The sequence below is a fragment of the Oppia nitens genome, unplaced genomic scaffold (assembly GCF_028296485.1).
Source record: "Oppia nitens isolate AA-2021 unplaced genomic scaffold, nextdenovo-longstitch-racon4-pilon3 scaffold15_pilon_pilon_pilon, whole genome shotgun sequence".
Lineage (NCBI taxonomy): Eukaryota > Metazoa > Arthropoda > Arachnida > Sarcoptiformes > Oppiidae > Oppia > Oppia nitens.
In genome coordinates, this window is record NW_026533194.1 from 1,587,153 (window position 1) to 1,612,836 (window position 25,684).

At 25.1% G+C, this 25,684-nt stretch overlaps 3 protein-coding genes and 1 non-coding gene across 4 annotated transcripts; 3 read left to right on the top strand and 1 right to left on the bottom strand.

Annotated features, from left to right (window-relative positions):
• Nucleotides 1–7,256: 7,256 nt before the first annotated feature.
• LOC128963004 (beta-mannosidase-like) lies at nucleotides 7,257–10,754 on the top strand. Its single transcript, XM_054309467.1, has 9 exons — nucleotides 7,257–7,415; nucleotides 7,545–7,694; nucleotides 7,782–8,033; nucleotides 8,112–8,191; nucleotides 8,244–9,057; nucleotides 9,163–9,588; nucleotides 9,656–9,966; nucleotides 10,062–10,307; nucleotides 10,416–10,754. Exons 1-9 carry the CDS (start codon nucleotides 7,286–7,288, stop codon nucleotides 10,752–10,754), a joined length of 2,748 nt encoding a protein of 915 aa, XP_054165442.1. The 5' UTR covers nucleotides 7,257–7,285.
• A 794-nt stretch (nucleotides 10,755–11,548) lies between these two features.
• On the top strand, nucleotides 11,549–11,620 carry Trnaw-cca (transfer RNA tryptophan (anticodon CCA)). The gene has a single exon. It is a non-coding gene; the product is annotated as a tRNA-Trp (tRNA).
• A 904-nt stretch (nucleotides 11,621–12,524) lies between these two features.
• On the top strand, nucleotides 12,525–13,348 carry LOC128963903 (uncharacterized). The gene is made up of 2 exons (XM_054310448.1): nucleotides 12,525–12,881; nucleotides 13,155–13,348. The coding sequence occupies exons 1-2, from the start codon at nucleotides 12,540–12,542 to the stop codon at nucleotides 13,281–13,283; spliced, it is 471 nt and encodes a 156-aa protein (XP_054166423.1). The 5' UTR covers nucleotides 12,525–12,539; the 3' UTR covers nucleotides 13,284–13,348.
• Nucleotides 13,349–17,202: 3,854 nt separating this feature from the next.
• Nucleotides 17,203–22,194, bottom strand: LOC128963273 (arylsulfatase B-like). The gene is made up of 9 exons (XM_054309780.1): nucleotides 22,081–22,194; nucleotides 21,672–21,763; nucleotides 20,605–20,824; nucleotides 20,400–20,493; nucleotides 19,067–19,438; nucleotides 18,246–18,797; nucleotides 18,083–18,139; nucleotides 17,863–18,006; nucleotides 17,203–17,781 (listed from the first exon to the last, which is right to left on the bottom strand). Exons 1-9 carry the CDS (start codon nucleotides 22,192–22,194, stop codon nucleotides 17,207–17,209), a joined length of 2,220 nt encoding a protein of 739 aa, XP_054165755.1. The 3' UTR covers nucleotides 17,203–17,206.
• Between the last annotated feature and the right edge of the window lie 3,490 nt (nucleotides 22,195–25,684).

A 25,684-nucleotide genomic window follows, 5' to 3' on the forward strand; every position in this document is an offset into this window, starting at 1 on the left:
GAATTTTTTTTAATATTGATTTTTTATTTTTTTCGTTTTTAAGTTTATTTTTTAGGAAAATAGTAGTTTATTTTGTAATACTGAATCATTTGATACCCCACATGACTATAGTTGTTTATTTTGTCATACTAAATCGTTTGATACCCTACATAACTATAGTTGATTTTATTTTATCATACTGAATTTAATTTTTAATTATGATTAGGAATTCGTGTGGAAATGCTTTCTAGCATTCTCAACTGGTTTTATTTGTCATTATTTAATTAAAATTATACTAATCGGTAGAATGCATTTTTTACATTACATAATTATTTTAGTATGTTTTTTATTTATATAAAATAAATATACAGTAATATAATTTATATAAACTAAACTAAAATTTTAACAAAATTAATATAATAGTATTTTTAGGTTAGTTATGTAAACATACATTATTATTATTTAGTATTTTATTTATTTAGATTTAATAATTATTATTTTACATTAAATGAAAAAACTTTAATTTATTTAATATATTTACATATTGATCTAATTTTGATTAATTTATGTTAGTAAATAAAAATAAATAAAATTTTCTAAACATTTAATTATATTAAAATTATTTACATAAAAATATGCAATTTTGTGTAATTTAATATATTTATCTAATTAAATAAAAATGATAATAATTTGTATTTATTTATCTGAAATAATAAATAAAAAATAAAATTGTAATTGGTAATTTTTTAATTAACTGTATGATTTTACCAGATAATTGCAGTCGACTATTATTTATAATTTTTTTTAAACAGTCGACTGTAAATTAATCTGGCATATAATAAAATTAATTTAAAAAATGACCAATTACAATCTAAAACATTGCCACCAATGGTCCAATATAGTTAAATAAAATATCTATTAATGTTAAAATTAAAAATAAAATAGTTATAAAGTTAATTGATACATAAAAAATATTACAATATATTATTTATGATTTTATAAATAAATATTTTTTATCTATTAAATTTTTGGTCTAACAGTTTCAAATAATCTAGTTGATTTATTATTATTGACATTGATAATAATTTTACGATTATCTAAATTATTAATAATATTATTTTGATTGTTAGTAATTGTATTTTTAATTTTGAAAAATTGCCGTAAATTATAATTATTAATTAGAAATTTACTGAAAAATTTATAGAAAACTTTCTGAATTGTTAATAAACTAAAACCAAACCATAGGCTCAAAATACTGGCCAATAGACAGAGATATTCTTCGAAATATAGTTTCAGATATATCTCGTAGACAGTGGTCGGAGATGACGGCACTTCCAGATAAAACACATACCTTTCCTTTTTCCAAAACAAATCCTCATACTCTATATCAGTGTCTATTGAATAGAAATGTTGTCTACACTCCCGGTGTCCCATATATTGTTGTTCACAATTTGATTCAATACTATTGGTTGAATTGTGAAAATACAAACTATTATTATGGATATCGTATGTCAACAGATAACTGGGTGTCCGACCAGTCATTTCCAGTGTACGACTAATCTGACACTCGAACAGACACTCCAAACGTGTTGTCTGACTATCTGAACATTGTCTCCGATATGACCTAACTTTGTCATCCAATACAGTTTCCTGGTATCTGATGTATCCGAAACCGTTACCATTAACTATAAAACGTATTGAATTTCTATACTGAAACATATGATACAACCGCTGCCGAGGCCAGTGCATAGCCATCGTCATAATAAACCATTTGATAGTTGATCTATCAATAGTTATTTTAGCCATAAATTTTGTATCTAAACTATTAATATTTTTATAGTTATTGGTATTGTGCTGATATAATTTACCATGCTCATTATTATTATTGCCAAATTGACCACCATCATCACCAAACAATGTAAAACAATAGGCACCACCATTTATTGCTTGCTGTATTTTGGATACATTATAACAATCATCTAGATCATTTTGTTGTTGTTGTTGTTGTACCATACTATTAATTAGTTTACACTTAAACAATTGACTACGATCCATTAGCATGCTCATTTGTCTACCAATTGCCATTGAATTAATGTGCTTGTTTAATTTATCACAATCAGCATTTAATTTTGTACAATTATTTTTTAGATCCAATAATAATGATGATAATGATAATGTATTTAATGCCAAAATTTTGGGCACACATAATGTTATAGCTGGCAATGTTAGTTGATCCAATTGCTCATATTTGACATTGGTTATTGTACTATATGATAGATAGATTTCACTGATATTATAGGTTTGTATAGTAAAACCAATTATACACAATAGATATACTAAATATTTAAAATATTTATGAATAAATTCAAACATATTTTTTTGTGCACTTTTAAATTGTTTTTTAAGTTTATTAATTTTTTGTTTAATTCAATGGTATTATATTATTTCTAGTAAATTTAATGTGAATATTATTATTATTAAATAAATGTATTTTTTATTTATACAGTAGAATCACATATATTAATAATACAGTATATTATTGATTATTATTATTATTTTCAATATTTGTTTAGTTTATTTTTTGTTGTTGATATAATAATAATTATGTTACATATTTTTATTATTATTATTAATAATAATAATATATAATTTTGTTTATTTAACTTTAATAAATTAAAATATTTTATTTGTAATAATGAAATATAAATAAAATGTTAATATAATTAATAAACAAAAAAATATTTACTTATTATACATTAAATTAAATATTAAATTAAAAACTATAATACAATATATCAATATATATTAATAAAATACTACAGTATTATAAAATAATTTTATATAATTTAATTATATGATAACATTTAATTACTATGACTAGTAATTTCAAATAACCTAGTAGATTTATGTGATTTGTTATTATTGACATTAACAATAATTTTACTTTTATCAATATTATTATTAGTATTATTATTAGTAGTAGTAGTATTAATTGTATTAATTGTATTTTGTATATTAAAAATTTGTCTACAATTATGTTTAACTAGAAATTTACTAAACATTTCCAACAATAGATCAGTAATTGTTAATACATTGAAACCAAACCATAGGCTCATAATGCTTGACAATAGACACAGATATTCCTCGAAATATAGTTTCAAATATATTTCGTATACAGTGGTCGGTTCGGACGGTACTTCCAAATAAAATACAAATTTTTCCTGTTTTCCCAACAATTTTGAATACTGTTTGCTAGTATCCATTGAATAGAAATGTTGCCGACACTCCCGGTGCCCATTGCATTGTTTTTCACAATCTGATTCAATACTATTTGTTGAATTTGTAGTAAAATACAAACTAGTATTATGGATATCGTATGTCAACAGATAACTGGGTGTCCGACCAGTCATTTCCAATGTCCGACTAATCTGACACTCGTACAGACACTCTAGACGTGTCCGACTGTCCGAACAACTATGTCTCCGATGATTGGACCTAACTTTATCATCCAATACAGTCTCCCGGTATCTAATAGCACCCATACCGTCATCATTGATTATAACACGTCTAGAATTTCTATAGCTATACATATGATATACCCGTTCCCTATACGAGTGCATAATGATTATCATGAAAAACGTTTGCATTTGAGATCTGTTTAGCGTAAGTGTAGCCAAATATTTTATATTTGAACCGTAATTATTTCTATAGCTATTATTATTATCATTATTTTGCTGATATAATCTACCATGTTCATTATTATTATTATTATTATCATCTAATTGACCAAACAATGTAAAACAATAGCCACCACTAGTTAGTGATTGGTGTATTGTAGATACTTGATCACAATTATCCAGATCCATTTCAATTGATTGATTTTGATTCATATTGTTTGAATGTTGTTGTTGTTTTATCATGCTATTTAATTGACAATGTATCAATTGTCCACGATCAATTAGCATTGGCCATTGTTTGCCAATTGCTAGCTGATCGATGACCATGTTGATTTTGTTGCAATCATCATTTATGCCATCACGTTTACAATTTTCAATTGTCAATGATTGCGGTAATAACGATAATTGTGTTGTATTTATTGCCGACATTTTCCGTAAACATAATGTTAGTCCAGGTAATGCTAATTGATCCTGGTGCTCGTATTTAACATTGGTTATTGTACTATAGGTTAGATATGTTAAACTAATGTTATATGTTTGTACAGTAAAACCAATTATACACATTAGATTGAATAAATATTTTAAATATTTTAGATAATTTGAACACATTTTTATCTATTTTATTAAAATTATATTTTACTTAAAAAATACACTACAATAAAGATTATTATTGATATATATATATATATATATATCAAATGCAAATGAAATTATGAAATTAAATGAAATATATTAATCTATATTATTATAAAAATACATACCGTATGTATCGTATTATATATAAATAATAATAGATTAATATATTTCAATAGTTATAGTATAGTTATATAGTTAACTATTTTTTCTAACAATATTGATTATAATGTGTAATATATTTATTTAGTATATTTCAATATTATTACATTAGATTACATTAATTAAATATGGTATTTTTATTAAATTTGCATTTATGTCAATTTATTATGCAGTATATTATAAAATAATGATTTATTATTTAAATTTTTATGAGGTTTTTAAAGCAAATACTATTTAATATTTGAATGTTATGTTGTAATTTATCAAACTAACAAAATAAATATTTTTTGAATAATAAATCAACATAATTAATATTTTTTATTTATTTATATACAGTATATACTGTATATATTGATAAACAGTTAATAATCAATAAAAAAAATAAATAAGTTAACAAAATCAAAAAATAGTATTCATATAAATAATTATTATAGACATAACATAAAAAAATATTGTAATTAATTCATATTATTAATAATAATTATTTTAATATTATTAAATTAATTAATAGTTTTATGGTTTAATAGTAAAAAATTTTATTAATTGCATATTAATAATAATAATAAAATAAATTAATGTTTAGTTATTTTAGTTGTTTATTTTGTTAATTATTATTGTTTTAGCTGTATTATTGACAGTCAATACATGTTTTTTACAACAACAAAAAATCACAAAATATTTTTTTTAAATATAAATAATAATGTATTACAATTAAACTTAAATTAATTAAATTGATTGCTAACTAATTTTTTATATTTGCTATACTGTTGTCTAAATGTTAAATAGTTTGATAATTACTATACTGTATAAACACTGTATAACTGTTTATTACTGTATATTAAATTAAGTTTATTGGAAATTTATTGATAAACTTTTATCAATAAATTTAACTAAATGTCAACTAAAAGATAAATCAATAACTGTTGTCTAAATATTATCAGTTACTATGAGATATATATAACAAAAATTAATTAATAATTTGTTTGTCTACTAGTATTTAATATTTGTGCCATATTTTTTAAGACAAGTTTTAAAATGCGCGCCCTAAAACACATGCGTTTAAATAAAAGTAATATTAAAAGGACATAAATATTGTCAACAACTACATGTGATATTTTATTAGTGCAATAAACTTATTATAAGTGTGATTTATTATTAGTTAATTATATTTATTATTAATTATAGTTTTTAGTATTTATTAGTTATTATTAGTTAATTTATATTAATATGGAAAATATAAGCCCAAATAGAGGCAAAACATGTGCTATGACTCGGGAAATAAGAGAATTAATATCTCAAAATTTTAATGATATCAAATCTCAAACAAATTTGAAAAATGAACAAATAGTTCAACAATTAATGGTCCAATTCAACAGATCAAGATCATCAATCTATAAAGTTTTAAGGTATATATATAATAAATTATACCCCTCACCCCCATATTGACGCAGAGCTTATTTTAGTGGATATTTAGGTTCACCTAAGAAAAGAGGGCCAAGAAATAAAAGATTTAATATTATTCAAAATGATATTAATATTATCGACAAAACAATTAAAAAATTTCATAAAGAAAACAAATTGCCGTCATTTAGACAAATAATTGATAGAAGTAAATCTGGATCAAATTTGTCTTTCAAAAATGCCTCTAAGAGAACATATTATCGATTATTGAAAAAAGCAGGTTATAAAAAGAAAAAAACAATTGATTTGGTTCGAGAAGAAAAAATTAAATGTCCTGCAATAACAAGACAAAGAAGAAAATATTTAATAAGAAAAATTAATTTAGAAAAAAAATATCAAATCATTTATTTAGATGAAACTTACATTCATCAAAACATAGTAACAACTCATATAATTATGCCATTGGATGTTAATGTTAACGATAAGGCAAAGTATAAAATCAAATTAAAAATTGGTAAGTTTTTTCTATGTTGATCGGGTGTCCATCACTAAGCTCTACATTTTCAGGTCCCGGAAAAAGATATAATATCATTCATGCGGGAGGAGAAGATGGATTTGTTAATAATGGTTTATATTTAACAGTTAATGAAGAAATTAATAGTGAAAAATTTGAAAATTGGTTAGAAACACAAATAATCCCTAATCTTAAAGAAAAATCAGTCATAGTTTATGATAATGCAAAGATACATTCAAGAATTTTAAATAAATCTCCTACAACTTGTTGGCGTGTAAATCAAATTAAAGAATGGCTTTTTAACAATAATATTAAATTTAATGAAAAAACAAAGAAAAAAGATTTATTAAAAATAGTTAAAAAGCATAAAAAAGTTAGAAAGTATGCGGTTGACGAAATAATTAAAAAAGCTGGACATATACCGCTTAGGACACCACCTTATAATTGTGATGTATGTATTTTTTGTCGTCTATGTTGATCGGGTGTCTGTCACTAATCTCTTGTTTTTAGCTAAATCCAATTGAATTAATTTGGGCGCAGTGGAAGAAGCTAGTATCAACAAATAATCTTAATATTAATACATCTATAGATTTTAAAAATTTATTAATCAACTCATTTAATTTAATTGATTCTCAATTTTGGAAAAATTGTATACGAAAAGTAGTTAAAATTGAATGTAATTACATTAAAACTGAAAATATTAATATTGAATAAAATTATTTTGCGTAATTTATACTCATTTTTTTGTTGTGCTTTGTTATGTTTGGCGCGCATTATAATATTAGTCTTAAAAAATATGGCACAAATAATACTTATTATTTTTGTTTTGTTTTTGTAGTCAATAATAAATATATAGAAAATATTTTTACTACAAAAAAAATAATAAAAAATATCGATATATTGGACAATAATACTAAAAATGTTTTACAAATATTATATATTTATTAGATATATTGTTGGCATATATTTACTACTATTAGTTAACAGTTGTCTAACTGATTATCTTAGTCTAGATGGCAATCAATGGCATGCAATCAATCAAAATAAATGTAATTTTATTAAAACAAATTTACTATTTTTTTTAAAAATAAATAAATTCAATATATCAATGATTTTATAATTAGTATTATTATTAATTTATTAATATTATTTTGTTTTGTTTTGTTTATAACTATTAGCTGTAAAAATCGGTGCAAAAGTTCCCGGCAGTATATACACTGATCTGAGGACAGCCAAAATAATACCCGAAAACCTATACTTTACCGACAATGATGTCAAACTACGATGGGTTTCATACGACAACTGGACATATGAGCGCACATTTAGCGGTAATATTGTATTTTTACTTTACATATATCTAAAAATAATAATATTAATTAATTAAAAACTATTTTATTTATTTTTTTTGTTTTAAGTGGACTCTAGTTTACTAAACAAGCAAAATGTTTATCTAGTGGCCAACGGTATCGACACGGTTAGCACTGTCCGATTGAACGGCCAGTTGGTTGGCCAGACAGACAACCAGTTTGTACGCTACAGATTTGATATACGATCGGTAGTCAAGTCGGGCCCGAACACACTGAGACTGGACTTTCAGTCGGCACCGCTCTATGCCCGACAAAAGTCCCGCGAGTTTCAAAACAAATACAACTATACGGTAGCACCAGGTATGACATTATTAGATTTTTTTTGAAAAAACTACATGTGCTTTATGTTTAATATTATTTTTTTAAATAAATAAATAGACTGTCCTCCCGACCAATATCATGGTGAATGTCATTATAATTTTGTCCGCAAAATGGCCGCCTCTTTTGCATGGGATTGGGTAATGGGATAGATGTCAAAAATCAATAGTTTTTTAATCTATCTATACTAAGGGCCCGGCATTTCCGACACAAGGCATATGGAAACCGATAGGCATTGAGGCATACAATGGTGCCATCATTCGGGATGTGACAGTCGAGACAATAGCTAACCGATCCAAAGTACCCGTGGAGTGGTCGCTGACTGTCCAAGTGTTTGTCGAATCGGCCGCCAATCGCCAGTTGGACGGCCTGTTTGACATCCAGTTAGACAATCAGCAGTTGTTGGCAAACAAACTGATAAAATTGAAAACCAACGATAAAGGAGAGTCTACGGCACTGTTTGTACTGCCTATCCTGTCGTCGCACACATCTATTGAACAATGGTTTCCCAACGGTGTGGCCAACAATACACAAAAACTATATGATCTCAATGTACAGCTAACATCATCATCAGCAGCACCTGTGGAAATATCAGCCGTAAGCCGACAAATCGGTTTCCGTACTATTGAACTAATACAAGAACCGGTCAAACCTGAAGGTTTGACATTTTATTTCCGTGTCAATGGACTGCCGTTTTTTGCCAAAGGATCCAATTGGATACCGGCCAACAATTTCATGGAAGACCTAACTGAGCCCTATCTGAGACATTTGCTATCATCGGCCAAACAGGCAAACATGAATATGATGCGCGTCTGGGGCGGCGGTGTCTACGAATCGGATCTGTTTTATCGGTTGGCCGACGAATACGGTATTATGATTTGGCAGGACTTTATGTTTGCCTGTAGTCTGTATCCGGCAAACCAGGAGTTTCTTGAAACGGTTCGTACGGAAGTCATACAAAACGTACGTCGACTTCAATATCATCCGTCTATTGCCATTTGGGCCGGTATTTACCACAATTGACATACATGTGCTTACTTATTAGATAATCCGTTTTTGTCCACATATATATATATATATATATATATATATATATACTGTATATAAATAGGTAATAATGAAAACGAGTTAGGACTGGCCAGTTGGTGGACTCATTTACCACAATACCCGCCGGACTATCGCAAACTATACGCCGACACTATTGGCCAAGCGGTAGCTCTGGAGGACACTACACGTCCGTTTGTACCGTCGAGTCCGTCAAACGGTTTGGATACTATACGGGAAAACTATACGGCTGCTAATCCGGGCGACACCCACTACGGCGATGTTCATCACTATGACGATTTGGCTGATCTGTGGGACTGGCGATCGGCTCCGAACGCCCGGTTCGTCTCGGAATACGGCTTTCAATCGTTCCCGTCATTGGAGACACTGATGCAGGCTTTCCCCGACCAGGAACTGGTCTATCCGTTGACACCGGCCGTCGAACATCATCAGCACAAGGAGTTTGAAGACCAGATTATTGACGGCCAGATAGGTATGCCAGGGGTTGTCATTCATAAAAAAAGATAATGATTTTTTTTAAAATGATTTTTAAACTACAGGTTCTTATCTGATAAAGCCGTCGAAAGGCAGTATCGATAGACTAAACGATTTTATCTATAGTTCCCAATTAATACACGCCATGTCTATGAAAACACAAACTGAATACTATCGCCGCAATCGCAAAGTCGACGATAAAGGCAATGGCCATACAATGGGTGCACTGTATTGGCAACTGAACGATATATGGCCGGCACCTACCTGGGCGTCAATAGAGAGCACTGGCAAATGGAAAGTATTGCACTCGTATGCCATCCGGTTTATGGCCAACCATTTGGTAACACCGTACGAGGACAGTGATCAACAATTAAAGGTATGGTATTACTTGTTAGTCATGTGCCCTATGTATGACATACCTGTAGTAATGTATCAAATATTTAATTAAAATATATATATTATAAAAAACAGATAGACTTTGTTAGGGATGACTATTTGGGAATGTTATCATTCAACTATACTATCCGTTTGTATAACTGGTCTCAATGTCTACCGGTTCGTACAATTACCGGCCATTTCCTAAGCAATAGCTTTTCGGTTACCGAAATCTATAGTCAATCAATACCTGATCTATTGAAGACTGTGGACACCAAATGCCGGACGAGAGCCGATTGTGTCGTATCTATTGATGTCTATAATAGCGATCATAGTATTCATGTAATTATTTAATTAATTATTTAGTTATTTATTTGTAAATTATTTATTCCAGTATTAATTATATATTTTATTTATTTTCTATTTAAAATAAAAAAAAACAAATAATAGGCAAATAATTTTATGTTATTGACAAAACCAAATCAAGCAAAACTAGTAAAATCTAATTTACGGGTGATTTCCGTACATAAACAACAACAGCATGTGTCCGGTCGTACAGACAAACCATTGAAATATATGTTTGACATTAAACTGAGCGCCGATAGTGTCGTACCGTTTGTTGTCGTCGACCTTAAACCTAAATCAGGACTAACCGGTCAGTTTGTGGACAACGGTTTCTTTATATTTGACGGCAATTTTACGGCCACTTTTCAGACATCAGATCCAGATATAAGTGGACAACAAATCAGTGATAATCTAATTGTTAAAACACTAACTGATGTCAAATAATAATAATAATTATTATTATTTTTGTATAAAATCTATGCATAAATTCAAAGTTTTTATACTATAATTATTTAAATAACTTGATTTGTGTTTTAACTAAACAATTTATAATTTATCCAGATCATACAAAATTATAATAATTTTTATTAAATTAAAATATTAACTGTAAAAAATATTAAATGCATTTAAATGTGTCTTTTTTTTAAAAAAACGTTAATTTTTAAAATATAATTTAAACTTTATTAAACGTGCAATAATTACAAATAATTGAATCTACTAATAGTATAATAATAAAAATTTATTTTTAATTAAACTGTCACTAATAATAATAATAATTACAACAACAACAATAACTTTAATACAGAAAAAATGTTTTAATGAAATATATTGCAAATAAATAATTAATTGTTAGTCTAATATTTGTTTAGTAAAAGTAAAACTTTTATTTATTAATAATTATCATTTTAGTAGTAGTAGTAGTAGTAGTAGTAATAGTATTATGAAATAACTATACATTTACATTTTTTAAATCAAACATTTAATATACAACAAGTCTATGATAAAAATTATTTTATTTTTTTTATTTATTTACTGGTATACTATTTATAACTAATCTGTACATAATCACGACTATACACTGTATGTACAGTATATACAGTATTATATAATATACAGTAATACAGTACTGTTACATAATAATACAACAGTCATTGTGTACGGTATGGTATGGTATGGTATGTATGCTGAGCACTGTAAGGTTACGCTACTAATTATCATTGACACCTGCATCTAATAAGGACTCGGTGGCGCAACGGTAGCGCGTCTGACTCCAGATCAGAAGGTTGCGTGTTCAAATCACGTCCGGGTCAATTGAATTTTTTTTGATAGTTTTAGTAATACAAATAGTAATAAATATAAGTTATACTAACAGCAAATACAGTACAGTATAAATAATACTAACAGTAAATACATGTATAAGTAATACTAAAAAGTAAATATAAGTAATACTAGCTAATAATAAAATATTTATTTGTTTAACTTATTTTTAAATAAGATTTTTTGTTTTTTATTATTATTATTTTTGTTGTTAAAAAGAAAACATTTAATATTGTTTTACACAATTAGTAAATATATTTTTTTAAAGTAATATATTTAGATAAAAAATTGTTGAATTATTAATTAATAAACTAATAATAATATTTAATTTACCTAAACATATATAGTTTATGTTTAACAACTAAAACATAAATGTTTAGTTTTTATTAATTATTATTATTAATAATAATTAATATAATAATCATAAATTTTGCAATAATAATTATTATTAAATTATTTATACAAATTAAACCATAATTATTTTTTTTAAATATTTCATAGAAAATTATTTTTTCAATCAATTAAGTCCATAATTATTCAATAAAATATTAGTAATAAATTTATAAATAATTTAGCAAAATGTTTTTTTTACATATTTATCTAAATATGGTAACTATACAATAAAAATTATACTAAAAATAATTACAAAAAATAAAATAAATATACTACCATAATTTAGGCATTGACTATATTAAGTATTTTCCCGTTTGAAAAAAATAATTATTAAAAATGTTATTAAATATCTACAGTAGAAAAAAATCATATAAAAAGCGTATACATTACAAACTTTTTTTAGTAGAAAATAATTTTATTATTTTTTAAAATTTTATATTAATTTTTTTAGAAAAAAATCATTCATTGTATATATTTTGTTAATTAGTTTATTTTTTTTTTTGGACAATTGTTAACATAATGTTAAAATCATTAATGATTATCAATAGTCTGGTGCTATTGTTGTTGTTTGCAATTAGTTTGGTTGCAACACAAGAGCCTGAGCTGACAATTAGCGACACATTTATGGGAGCCGGCAATGATGCTGATGTCGGTGCCGGCTATTATGATGATAGCCGATTGACAAAGACCAGCCAAATCAGACAACTGGCCGATTGTCTACAATTGACTAAACAGATGGTCAAAAATTGTACGAAACAGTGGCGCAAACAGCAGTGGAATTGGTCGACAACTAAACTAAGACAACGGGGAAAGTGTTGCCTCAATTGGGTAGCGTTTGACTGTTTCAAACAGTATGCACTCGTATGTCATTTATTTAATAATTTTTGGTTTTTTAATAAAAAAAATAGATATTAATAGATACTTATTGTTGTTATTATTATAATAATTATTATATTAATAGCTATATAATAATTTCTATATGAGTTTAATTGATTGATACAGTATATGTTTACAGTGCACCTGTGTGTGTGTGTGTGTGTGTGTGTGTGTGTGTACTGTATTTGCTTAAACTATTGTATGTTTTAGTATTACTTAATATTTAATTATTTTTTTAAAAAAAATATTTTTTGTTAGACCCGGTGTCCGATAACCAATTGGTCTGAATTGCGTCAGATCTACATATCACTGGTCAAAGCCGAAACCAAACCCAAATGCAATGCCTATCCGTACGGCACACGTAAGTGCAGAAACTGGCGGTCATAATGATAGACATCATCAATGATATGATAGAAAACAGTAATTCAAGTCATCTGATTATATATACTGTTATTATTATCAATTGATTGAATTGTTTTTTATTTGTTTAATAAATTATGTTAAATAAAATAACTTATTATTAAAAAGCACTCAAAATGTTTTTGTTTTTATGCTTATGTATTCAATAAACCCGTACATTGCTTAAAAAATTTTAAATATACAGTCTATAGATAAGTGTTTAATATTATACTAAATCATTCAAATATAAATTTTATTAAACATTTATCTTGGTTATTTTTAACTCCAATGTATTTAAAAAATATATAAGTATAATAAAAAGAGTGCCGCTACCAAAGGCTATCATCATCGTTCAGATCACACATACACATACACATACACATACACATACACATACACATACACATACACATACACATACACATACACATACACATACACATACACATACACATACACATACACATACACATACACATACACATACACATACACATACACATACACATACACATACACATACACATACACATACACATACACATACACATACACATACACATACACATACACATACACATACACATACACATACACATACACATACACATACACATACACATACACATACACATACACATACACATACACATACACATACACATACACATACACATACACATACACATACACATACACATACACATACACATACACATACACATACACATACACATACACATACACATACACATACACATACACATACACATACACATACACATACACATACACATACACATACACATACACATACACATACACATACACATACACATACACATACACATACACATAATAATCATATCAAGTTGGCCAACATATTGATCAATAATAAAAAACAATTAAAGCTATGCGATTTAGGTAGTGGTCGCTTATGTAATACAAGCCATACGGTAGACAATAAGCAATAAGCAAGCGTTCGGCACATTAAACTATATATCACCGGAAGTTATAAGCTTTCATATAATGTGCAAATCGTGTCAAATGTAAGGCCTATCAGACATTATGGAAAGGTTTGAACCGTTTGGAAACGATATCTGGTGTTTGGTTATGTATATGTCTGTTTGAGATGTTGTTTGGTTATGTTAAACCTTATGTTATAAAAAATAAAATACTAACCGATATATATATAACATTTATAATTCAATTGTATTGGGTTAATTGTTTTTATCAATTGTTATTTAAGACAAAACCGTATAATTCTATTGATAAAAGTCCGGAAATTCTATTAAAATTGTTTGATTCAATGAAAAAGATTTAATATTACCGTCAAATACTTTATCCAATGAATGTAAATCTATTTTGATTGGTCTTCTCAAATACGATGACAAAAAAAGATTCAATTGTCAACAAATAGTTAACATTGATTTTGTAAATAAGTCGATTTATTTTAATAAATGTGATATTTTATATTTAAATATTTTTAAAAAGAATTTTTAAGTAAAACAAGTTTTAAATATATACTTTTTGTATTGTAAAAATTTTGAATAAAACAAGATTAGTGAACAAAAATAACACTACTAATAAATATAAGTGTGAGTCTTTTATCTGACAAAATTTAAACATAAAATTATTATATCGATTTATAAACATTTTATAAGCAAAACTAATAATAATTTATACATTGGTTATGTCATTATTGAGTATTGTAACGCTTGAAATTTGAGTCATTTATTATTAAAAAATAATTTTACAACATTTACAGAATCGCAGGCCAAACCGTTTTTCGTACAAATATTCAGTGATATTAATTTTATACATTAAAAGAAAATCATTTCATGGAGACATCAAACAGTCCAATATTTTCATATATAATATATAAATATTCAAGAAATTCAAGTATTTTAACAATTGTTCATTTAACGATTATTCAAACAAATAGTGCCAATAACCGACAAATTGATAATCAATTAATATATGATATATGATTTATTACTAATAAAAAAGTATGATTTAAATTAAGAAGATAGGGATGGAGTCGTATATCGCGTTAAATACAAAAAAACTAAAAATATTTTTGCAGATTGTCATTCAATAAACTAATAATACTACAAATAAATACAAATGTAGTCTTTTATTTAACTAAGTTAATTAACAGTTTAAAGGATTTATGATATTTGTGTAAACAAAACTAAAAAAAAAAATAATTTAGTTACATTTTGTTATGTCATTATCGGACTATTTTAAAACACATTAGTAATTTTGAATCATCTATTAAAAAGTCAAACTAATAAACCATTCAACTGGCCATCACTGGCCAAACCGTTTTACATTTCTGTACAGATGATATTCAATGCTATTAATTATATACATTCAAGAACAATCGTTTTTTTTTTAGGAGACATAAAACTATCGAATATCTTGATGTTACATATAATAATAATTTTATTGTTAAATTAAGCGATTTTTCGTAAATAGCCGACAATACGACTGTAATAAAACCGGAATTATTTTGCTATGCATTCGGCAACGGTATACCATATATTTCGCCAGAATATTTTTGAAGACTATATTAGTGGACACATAGTAAAAATGCAAACAACTTATAGTTATTTTGACCAATTTTTGTTTCAGACATTTGGCATATGTTTTTTTTTATAGATAAGATTCGTAAAAATTTATTAAAAATTTTTACGAATCAATAAAAAAAAGATTTAAAATAACCTAAAATGAATAAACTAAGCAATGAATTTCAAATAAATATTTTTTATTAGACTTCTAGACTACGATCACACAAAAAAAAACGATTGAATTGTTAAAAATTTTATTTAAAAAAAAATTCGTTATGTTTTAGTAAATAAAATTATATATTTTCAAAAAAAAAACTTGAAAAGTTTTGTTTTCTGAAATCTATATGAGCCTTTTTAGTGTGTGTGTGTGTGTGTGTGTGTGTAAGTCTGTCTGTAGCATTTCATTTTGCCAATTTTGAAATTCTGATTCGATTAGAGGACTACTAATAATGTATTGAAAGGTTTCATTAAAATTTTGATATCTCTTCGGGAACATAAAGAAAATGAAAAGTAAAAAAATAGGTAAAAATTTTAACGTTTAGAATTGTAAAGAGCATCAAAAATATGATATATATCATTATAATTTTTTTAAATGGCGCCAAAAGTATAAAAAAAATTTAATTTTTTTAAGTATAGATTTGAATAAAGCATCAAAAACAAGGATAAAAAATATGCATTAAAATTTTGATATCTACGGGAACAAAAATAATAAGTATAAGCGGAAAAAGTATAATTATAGATATGATTATTTTGTCATACTGAATCATTTGATACCATACATGACAATATTTATATTATGTATATTTGACCAGTTTTTAAATTTTTATATGTTATTATATAGCCGCTATAATTATACAAACTAATGGTTTTCAATGTTATTCAAGTTTTTTTTCTGAAAATGCTTTCTAGCATTCTTAACTGGTTTAATTATAGATATATTAAACTTTCAATTAGCATACTTAAAGTATTACTATAAATTTCGATTTTAGACTGAAAAAGCTCATTATATCGATAACTATATAAATTTTAAAATGAATTTCGATTTTAAATATATTATCGACATTGAAGAAAAATACATTGAAATAATGTCTAATATATGATAAATAACGTCAATTTATTTATTTTTTTCGACTTTAAAGACGAATACCAGAAAAATATATTACTTAATAAATGTTTTTCTGTGATCTATGGATAACATTATTACTAATTCATAATCAATTGAAATACATTTTGAAGTTTTGAAACCGTTTTTTAAAAATGACTTTAAAAATTGCTATAAAATACTTGTTTAATATTATAATAGTTATAATTGTTTTTTGATTTTTTTTGTAGTAATATTTAGCTATCCATCCAACAAATCCATGTATTATTATGATATTTAGGATTACTTTTGTCATCAATGGGCGAGAGAGCCAATGGAGGAACAGTAGTCTCATTGATTTTCAGCAACCGATTCCACAATTGTTCGACCAATTCTGGATAGTCCTGAGCCCGGTTATGATATTCGCACGGGTCGTCCCGTATGTTAAACAAACATAGCTCTCTGTCCAGTTGACAATTGGTCGATGCGTTGGCCGGTTTTGGTCCGCACCTAATGGTCGACGCGTTCAGCATATCATAGTTGGGTTGTCTATGCATTTGTTGCAGCACTTTATAGGCACTACTATTGAGACGGTCTGTGATTTTCAAGTCCCAGTTTGCATACTGTTGTTGTTGTTGTTGTTGATTGTCATCATCAGCTGCAGCACTGGTAGACGGTATATACCAGTCATTACCATTTGGTATGAATCCCTGAATCAGTTTCCAATTGTTTCGCACAATAGCCGATTGATTAAGTATTGGATCGATATTATGTATGATCTCATGGCGCCGGGATGTCTCCCTGTTTGTCAATGTTTTCCATTGAGAAACACCTGATAATTAGTACAGTAATTACTATTATCATATAATAACTATTATAATTGTAAATAAACTATTGGTTTGGTATAATAAACCGTATATATTGTTTTGTCCTTCAATATTGGCACCGATAGCCTCCAACACTGTCGGCAATATATCAGTTACATGGATCAGCTCATCGGATACATAGCCACTGGTGTTCAATAAGGGACTCCATATGAATGCCGGCACTCGTATGCCTTAATTAGTGAATTTGAATTAATGTTTTTTATTTATTTTAAGTTAATAAATAAAAATATATAAACATTTGTATACCTCCTTCCCATAGGTGGGCTTTGACGCCTCTCAGGGGTGTATTATAAGCTTCGTTACCTTTTTTAAAAAAAATAGTAATCACCAACAAAATGGTTAACAATTTTAAAATCTATGCTAAAAAATGTGTATAATTTTTATTATATTTAAAAATAAAATCAATTACTAAACACTCCGTTAGGTTGACCACCATTATCGCTGAGAAACACCAAAACAGTGTTGTCTAACATTCCTCTCGAGTACAGCCTATCGACTAAAGTACCGACCGATTCGTCCATAGCGTAGGCCATAGCAGCCAAAGTACTGCGCCTTTTATTCCTAATATTGGCAAACATGTCGACATACTTATCGGGCGCCTCCAACACATTGGATACGTCAGCTGAATGGACAGCCTGATGGGCCATATAGAGAAACAATGGCTGTCGGGTGTCGTGTTTGTCAATGATGTCCAGACACCGGTTCGCATACACTGTAGTCGAATAGTTACCGCTGATGTCGTCACCGCCGATCACATCCATATTATGTCGAAAGTCTAGTCCGCATACAGTATCGTTGTTGTTGTTGTTGTCCAACAACATACCTGTCCCAGTAGTCCATGAAGTTTCGCACGCCTGATGGGTAAAGTAGTCTTCGCCACCGTTCCAGTAGCCCAGGTGTGTGTCAAAGCCCCGGTAGGTCGGTGTGTAGTCATGCTTATAGAAACCCAGATGCCATTTGCCTATGGATGGTTAGGTAACAAACAAACAAAAATTAAAACCAATTATTAGTTTTTATAATTAAAAATATCTACTAAACTCTAGACTATGTTTGTTATAAATATTTGTCATAATTTCCAAATTTATAAATATTTATAAATATATTTAACACAAAATATAAGTACATTTTGTTTTGAAAAATTTTTATATAATATCAAAATTATAAATTTATAAATATTTTATAGCTCATCGTAATTATCACTAATAACTACAGTATATATAAAAAACTTACCGACAATATGTGTACTATAGTTGTATGGTTTGAGATACTGTGGCCATAGCTGGACATTCAGTGGCAAACCGATTGGCTGTCGGCCGTCAATGACCAGCGATTGTAGACCCGTATGAATCGGATGAATGCCAGTCAACAGTGCAGCCCTACTGGGCGTACACAACGGTAGTGTATAATACCGGTTCAAAACAATACCGTCGGCGGCCAGTGTGTCGATATTGGGTGTCCGCATGTGATCGGAATGATAGCCAACATCAGCCCAGCCGTAGTCGTCGGTCAGTATTAGGACAATGTTTGGCAATTGTTTTGATTGACAACTAATTATTAATAGATATAAAATAATTGTTAAACTGGAAAACAATTGAAACAATAATTGTTGTCTAAACATGTTTTATGTTGTTATTTAAAAAATAAAAATTATTTTTTTTTATTTTTTTAACTTATTATATTAATTATTATTTTTTTTTGTAACTTGTTTAGTAATTTGTTAATTAATAAAAACTATTTTATATTTATCATTATTTATAAACAATTTTATTTAAATCAATGTATCGTTTTTATATTATAGTAAAACACTTGTAATTGATTTTATTAACATTATTAGTATTAGTATTAACTACTTATTAAATGTTTAATAAATAAAATAATAATAATAATCTAATTATATGTCTATTGGTGTATAAAATATATGCACTAATTTTAAAATTATATTATTATAGTAATTATTAACTCAATTAAATAATCTATTATCTATTTATTAAAAAAATAATTAAACATGTGTTAAAATTTCTATTTATTATCAATTAGCAATTATCAATAAATAAAAAAAACAATATGACCATGCTTTAATTATAGTCTAATTTTTAAATAATAATCACTATATTTAGTACTAATTAAATCAAATTAAATAACTAATCTTGATCATATTATTTTATTTACCCTTAATATACTAATCTTTTATAATAATAATAATAATTTATTACTTAATAAACAATAAGCCTAGAAAAAACACTAAACAAACAATTATTTATAATTATAAATATTTTTATTTAGATTTTGATTAATTTTAAGTAAAAAAAATTAATAAAAATGATTATATATTATGAATAATTAATAAAAAACTGAATTTTGTTATAATAATAATAAATAAAATTAATTAAGTTTTTATTATGTTAGAAAATTATTGGAAACCAAATAATATGATAAATGTGAATTAAGTGAATTTTATTTTTTTTTGTTTTTACCTTGATACAAAAATAAATTATTATATAATAAATTTTAAATTATGAATATATTATTATTTTTTTTAAAAATATTAATTAATTTGATAAAATTTTTTCAATCTTAGATACAGGCGCTTCAAACATAATATATGCCACATAACTGACCAAAATTGCCAGTACTGACCATTGAATAAATGATATAATCTATAGTTAGAAATAATAATTAATATTTTTATAATAATAATAATAATTAATTAATTAATTAAATTAAAAAAAATTTTATTTACAAACCACTTGAGTTATATTATAATAAACTGGTTGTTCAACTGTATAGACAAACAGCTGAATGATAACAAAATGATAGAGATATGTCTGATACGATAGTTTACTTAACGGTACAAACGCTGACCAGGAAAGTATACGATTGACCGGACCTGACTGTCCTGTAGCACAGGTATACAGCATATAGGCCATGGCTAGAGCTAGTAGTGTACGCAATAGTGTACCGTATATAACACTGGCCGGGTTGTCATAACTGTAGCCAATAGACCATAGATAGGGTATTAGATATATGGCCAATATTATCGAAATTGATAGCAACCATAGTATTATATTTATCAACTATTTGTTTGTTTGGTTAATTAGTTTATAAAAACAATTTGTATAATTTTATTTATGTATATCAATAGTAATTGTTTTAACCATATTATAATTTTTTTGCGGATGAAATTATTTTCAATAAAAAAATAAAGAAAAAATATTAATTAATTAATTAAAAATATTTTATATGAAAAATAATCTATTTTTTAAAAAAAGTTAAATTTCTAAAAATATTAAACATATAATAACAATAACAAACCGGTTTGATTATAAATTTATGTTTAATATAAACGTATGCCAATAGTATACCCATATTGTATGAACCAAATCGACAATAGGCTTGTATATAGATTTTAATTGCGTATATATAATCTCTTTAATAAAAAATCATAAATTAATTTTAATTATAAGTAAATTATTACAAAAACAAAATTAGGGTATTATTTTTTATATTAATATTACAAATGTCCCGAAATTGAAACTGGAGTTGAATGATATTTGATTAAATAGACTGCAATAACAATCCAACTAACAATTATTGCCAACACATTGATAGCTATACCTATATATTGTTTACTAATAATTAATTATACAAAAAAAATAGATAATTATTATTATTATTATTATTATTATTATTAGCAAGTTAAGCAACATTTAAGTTTAGTACTGATGGGGGAGAGGGAGGGGTGATATGCCACAAAAAAATTGAAAATATTGGAAAAAGGGTACATAATTTTATTTATAAAAAAAAATTTTTTAAGTTAACATTTATTTGGAAATACCTATATTGTTTGCAAGACAATAATATTGTAAAAATTGGTGAAATTAAAAATAATTGCATATCAACTGCTAGATACCAGGTATGAGATAAACACTAATTATATTTAATTAGAAAAAAATTAATTAGATTTTTAATAAAATTATTATATTTAAATAAAATTATTATATTTAAATAAAATTATTATATTTAAATAAAATTATTTAAATATATATTTTATATATTTAAATTATATATTTTAAAAATGAAATTTTTAAAAATTTCAAAATTTTTGTTATTAATAATATTATTATCAAATATGTTATATTTATTATACTTTATTTTATTTTATTTTTTAATAAACTATAAGTTATGAAAATTATTTATTATACATTTATGATAAATTTAATGGTAAATATTTAATAATTTCATACCATATTATCTGCATCATATAGATTATTAATATACAATAGATTGGTCCAAAAATTTTGATGACAACTCTGAACTGATTGTTTGACATACCGGTGCCATAGGGGACCGGTAGTCATTAGTTCCAGAATAATTGAAAAACCAATCACTGCCAACAGCGACGGCGTTAAGCGTAGGTATCGATGGATAAGTTTTAAAAAAATTTCTCTAAAATTTCTTAACGATTTAAACTTATTGAAATCCCGTAGGGTATTGTAGGCGCACAGGAATCCCGACATCAGTAGAAATACGTCGACACTATTATTTAAATTGATTATTAGTTGCATAAAAATTTTCTGACCCAATAGTTTGACATCGAAAAAATTTACTATCAAAATGAAATTTAAATTAATTAATTAATAATTTATTTAAATATAATAATTTTATTTAAATATAATTAAATTAATTAACTAATTAAATAAATTAATTAAGAAAATATTATATAATTATATTTATTTTTTAATAATACTACTATTATTATAATTATTATTATATTATAATTTATTAATTATTGTTGTTACCTATTGGAGTAATTGAACTTAATAAAGCATTACTATGAAACAATATAATTGCACAGGTAGATATAAAACGAAAACCATGTAAACATGTGATACTGTTTTGTTGGTGTTGTCGATGATGATGACTACCGGTGCTTAATAATTGACAGGTGTTTGTATACAGTGAACAAGCCATCAAACATTGAAACCATTTTGATTTTGTTGGTGCTATGAAAATAATTTTGAAAAATTATTAATTTCAACAAAAAAAATAAACAAAATAAATTTCAAAAAATATAATTTTAATTTACAAACATTATAAATAAATTTGTTTCTAAAAAAACAATTTTGATAATTTTTTTTAATTTAATTTTTATTAATATTTATGTATTTTTTTAAATAACTTTATCAAAAATTATTAAAATATTCTATTTGTCTCTATTTATATAATAAAAATAATTTAATATTTTATTTTATTTTTATTTTATTTAAATAATTTTTCATAATTAATATTTTTATTTTTTTTAAATTAAAACTTACTAGTTTGTCGTTTATTGAAAACATCAATTATTGTAGTTATTAGTATTACTAAAGCAATCACTGAAAAAACACATCTTTAATAATTAAAAAAAAATAATAAAAAAAATTTTAATTAATTAATTTATAACAATTAAAACAATTACTAACATAATAAATATATGAAACCATTTAAATGGATAATATTTATTTTCGCTACAATATTCAATAGATAATTGAATACCAGTAGTTTCTAAAACTTGAAAAAAAAATTAAATTAAATTAAAAAATATATTTATATATATTGTTTTTGAAACTTGAAAATAAACTTTTTTWAAAAAAAAACAAAATAATTACATGATTTTAATATATTGTCTAAATCTTGTTCATTGCAAACATTAGGTATACAAATACCAATCGATAGTCTATTGATTGACTTTATATATAATAATTATAAATTGATAAAATTAATTTTTCTTAAAAAAAAGTTATTTTATTTTACATTCTAGTTTATAATTGTTAATTATTTTAATTTAATTTTAATTTAATAATTAAATTAACTAACCGTATTATTGTCTATTTTTGAATAATAATTAATCGGCATATTTAGTGTACAATATTGACCATTAAATTTTGTAATCAATTGATTATCAATTAATTTAATTTCTGACATTAAATCCAAACATTCATTGAATTGACCCATAAATTGATTATTTCCTTTCATAATACCTGAGCCGATGACAGCACTTGAATCGATCACTAGTTTTCAAACAAAAAAAAATTATTTGTTATTATTATAATATTAATAAACATATATTTTATAATTAAAAAATGATAATATATTTGTTTCCATACATTTTATTAGTTCAATAGATTTAGGATTATTAGCTAAATAGTTGGCCACTTGTTTGCATTGTTTACTTAAACCATCGGTTTTATTGAATTGAGAAAATAATTGTTGAATAAAATCATGATTTTTCCAAATCAATAAATCAATTTTATTGTAGCATTGAATCAATTGATTATTAAATAAACTTAATAATAATAATAATAAATTAATAATTTTTCTAAACATTTTTTTTTGAAAAATAATTGTTGTATAAATTTATATATTAATTAAAAAGATTAATATTTATGTGTCACTTAATTTTTTTAAAAATCAGTAATAAAAAATTATTTTGTATTAAAATATAGATATTTAATGTTAAAAAAAAATTCTATATAACAATTTAAAACTATTAAAAATTTTATTAAAATTTAAACTATTTAGTAAACTCATTGTGATTACTTAATTAAAATTAAAAAACAAATATTTTTCTACTTATTGATGAAGTTTTTTTTTGTTGAAACAATATAAACAATAGTTTTATAAATTTTGTTTTTTAAAAAAAACTATTTAATTATATATATATATATATATATTATGATATATTTATGTTAAAGTACAATTGATGAAACAATTATATACAAATAAAATTAATTTTATTATTGTCAAAACTATTAATGATAGTTAGCAACTTATTAACAAACGTTTAAAAAGAAAAATGATGATAATAATAATAATATTATTAACATATAAATAAGTAATAAATTACAATAATGATATATAGTTTATATACTGTACTAGTACATCAATAATAAGTATACAGTGTAATATACCTGTACTACTACGGTATATTAATACTGTATATACAGTATTTTCAAACAAATTTTTTTTCAAAATTTGTTTAATGAATTCTATATATATATGTGTGTGTGTGTGTGTGTGTGTGTGTTTTGTGAATTTTGAAATTTTGATTTCAGATTCGGTTAGATCATCGAAAATAAGGTATAGGGGATCAGCATTAAAATTTTGATATCTCTTCGGGAACATAGAGAAAATGGCGGCCAAAGTACAAAAAATTTTAGTTAAAAATTTTAAAGTTAAGATTTAAATAAAACATTATAAGAAAGTTATACGAATCAGAATTAAAATTTTAATATCTCTTCGGAAACATAGAAAATGGTCTATAAAACATAAAAATTTAATTTCAACACCATAGATATTTATGGAAATAAAATATTTCTGGTGATGCAATATTTATGTTGAAACAATATCTAAAGTTATACAAAATTTATAGTGTCGCAATATTTATGATGACGCAATATTCATGATGATGCAATATTCATGAGGATGTTATATTTATGATACAATATTTATGATGATTCAATATTTATGATCTTGCTATATTCATGATGATGCAATATTTATGATGATGTTATAATAATGATGATACAATAACTATGATGATGCAATCATCATAAATATTGCATCATCATAAATATTGCATCACCAAAAATATTACATTACCATAAATATTGCATCATCAGAAATTTTATTTCACCAAATATATTGTTTCAACATAAATACTTTGTCATGAACGATATGATATAATGATTCACATGGACTAATGGTTATTAGGAATAAATGTTTTGTTTATAATATGACAAAAACAAGTAATTTACGCAATAAAAATTTGTTTTTGGTAATGCTTTCTAGCATTCTCAACTGGTTTTT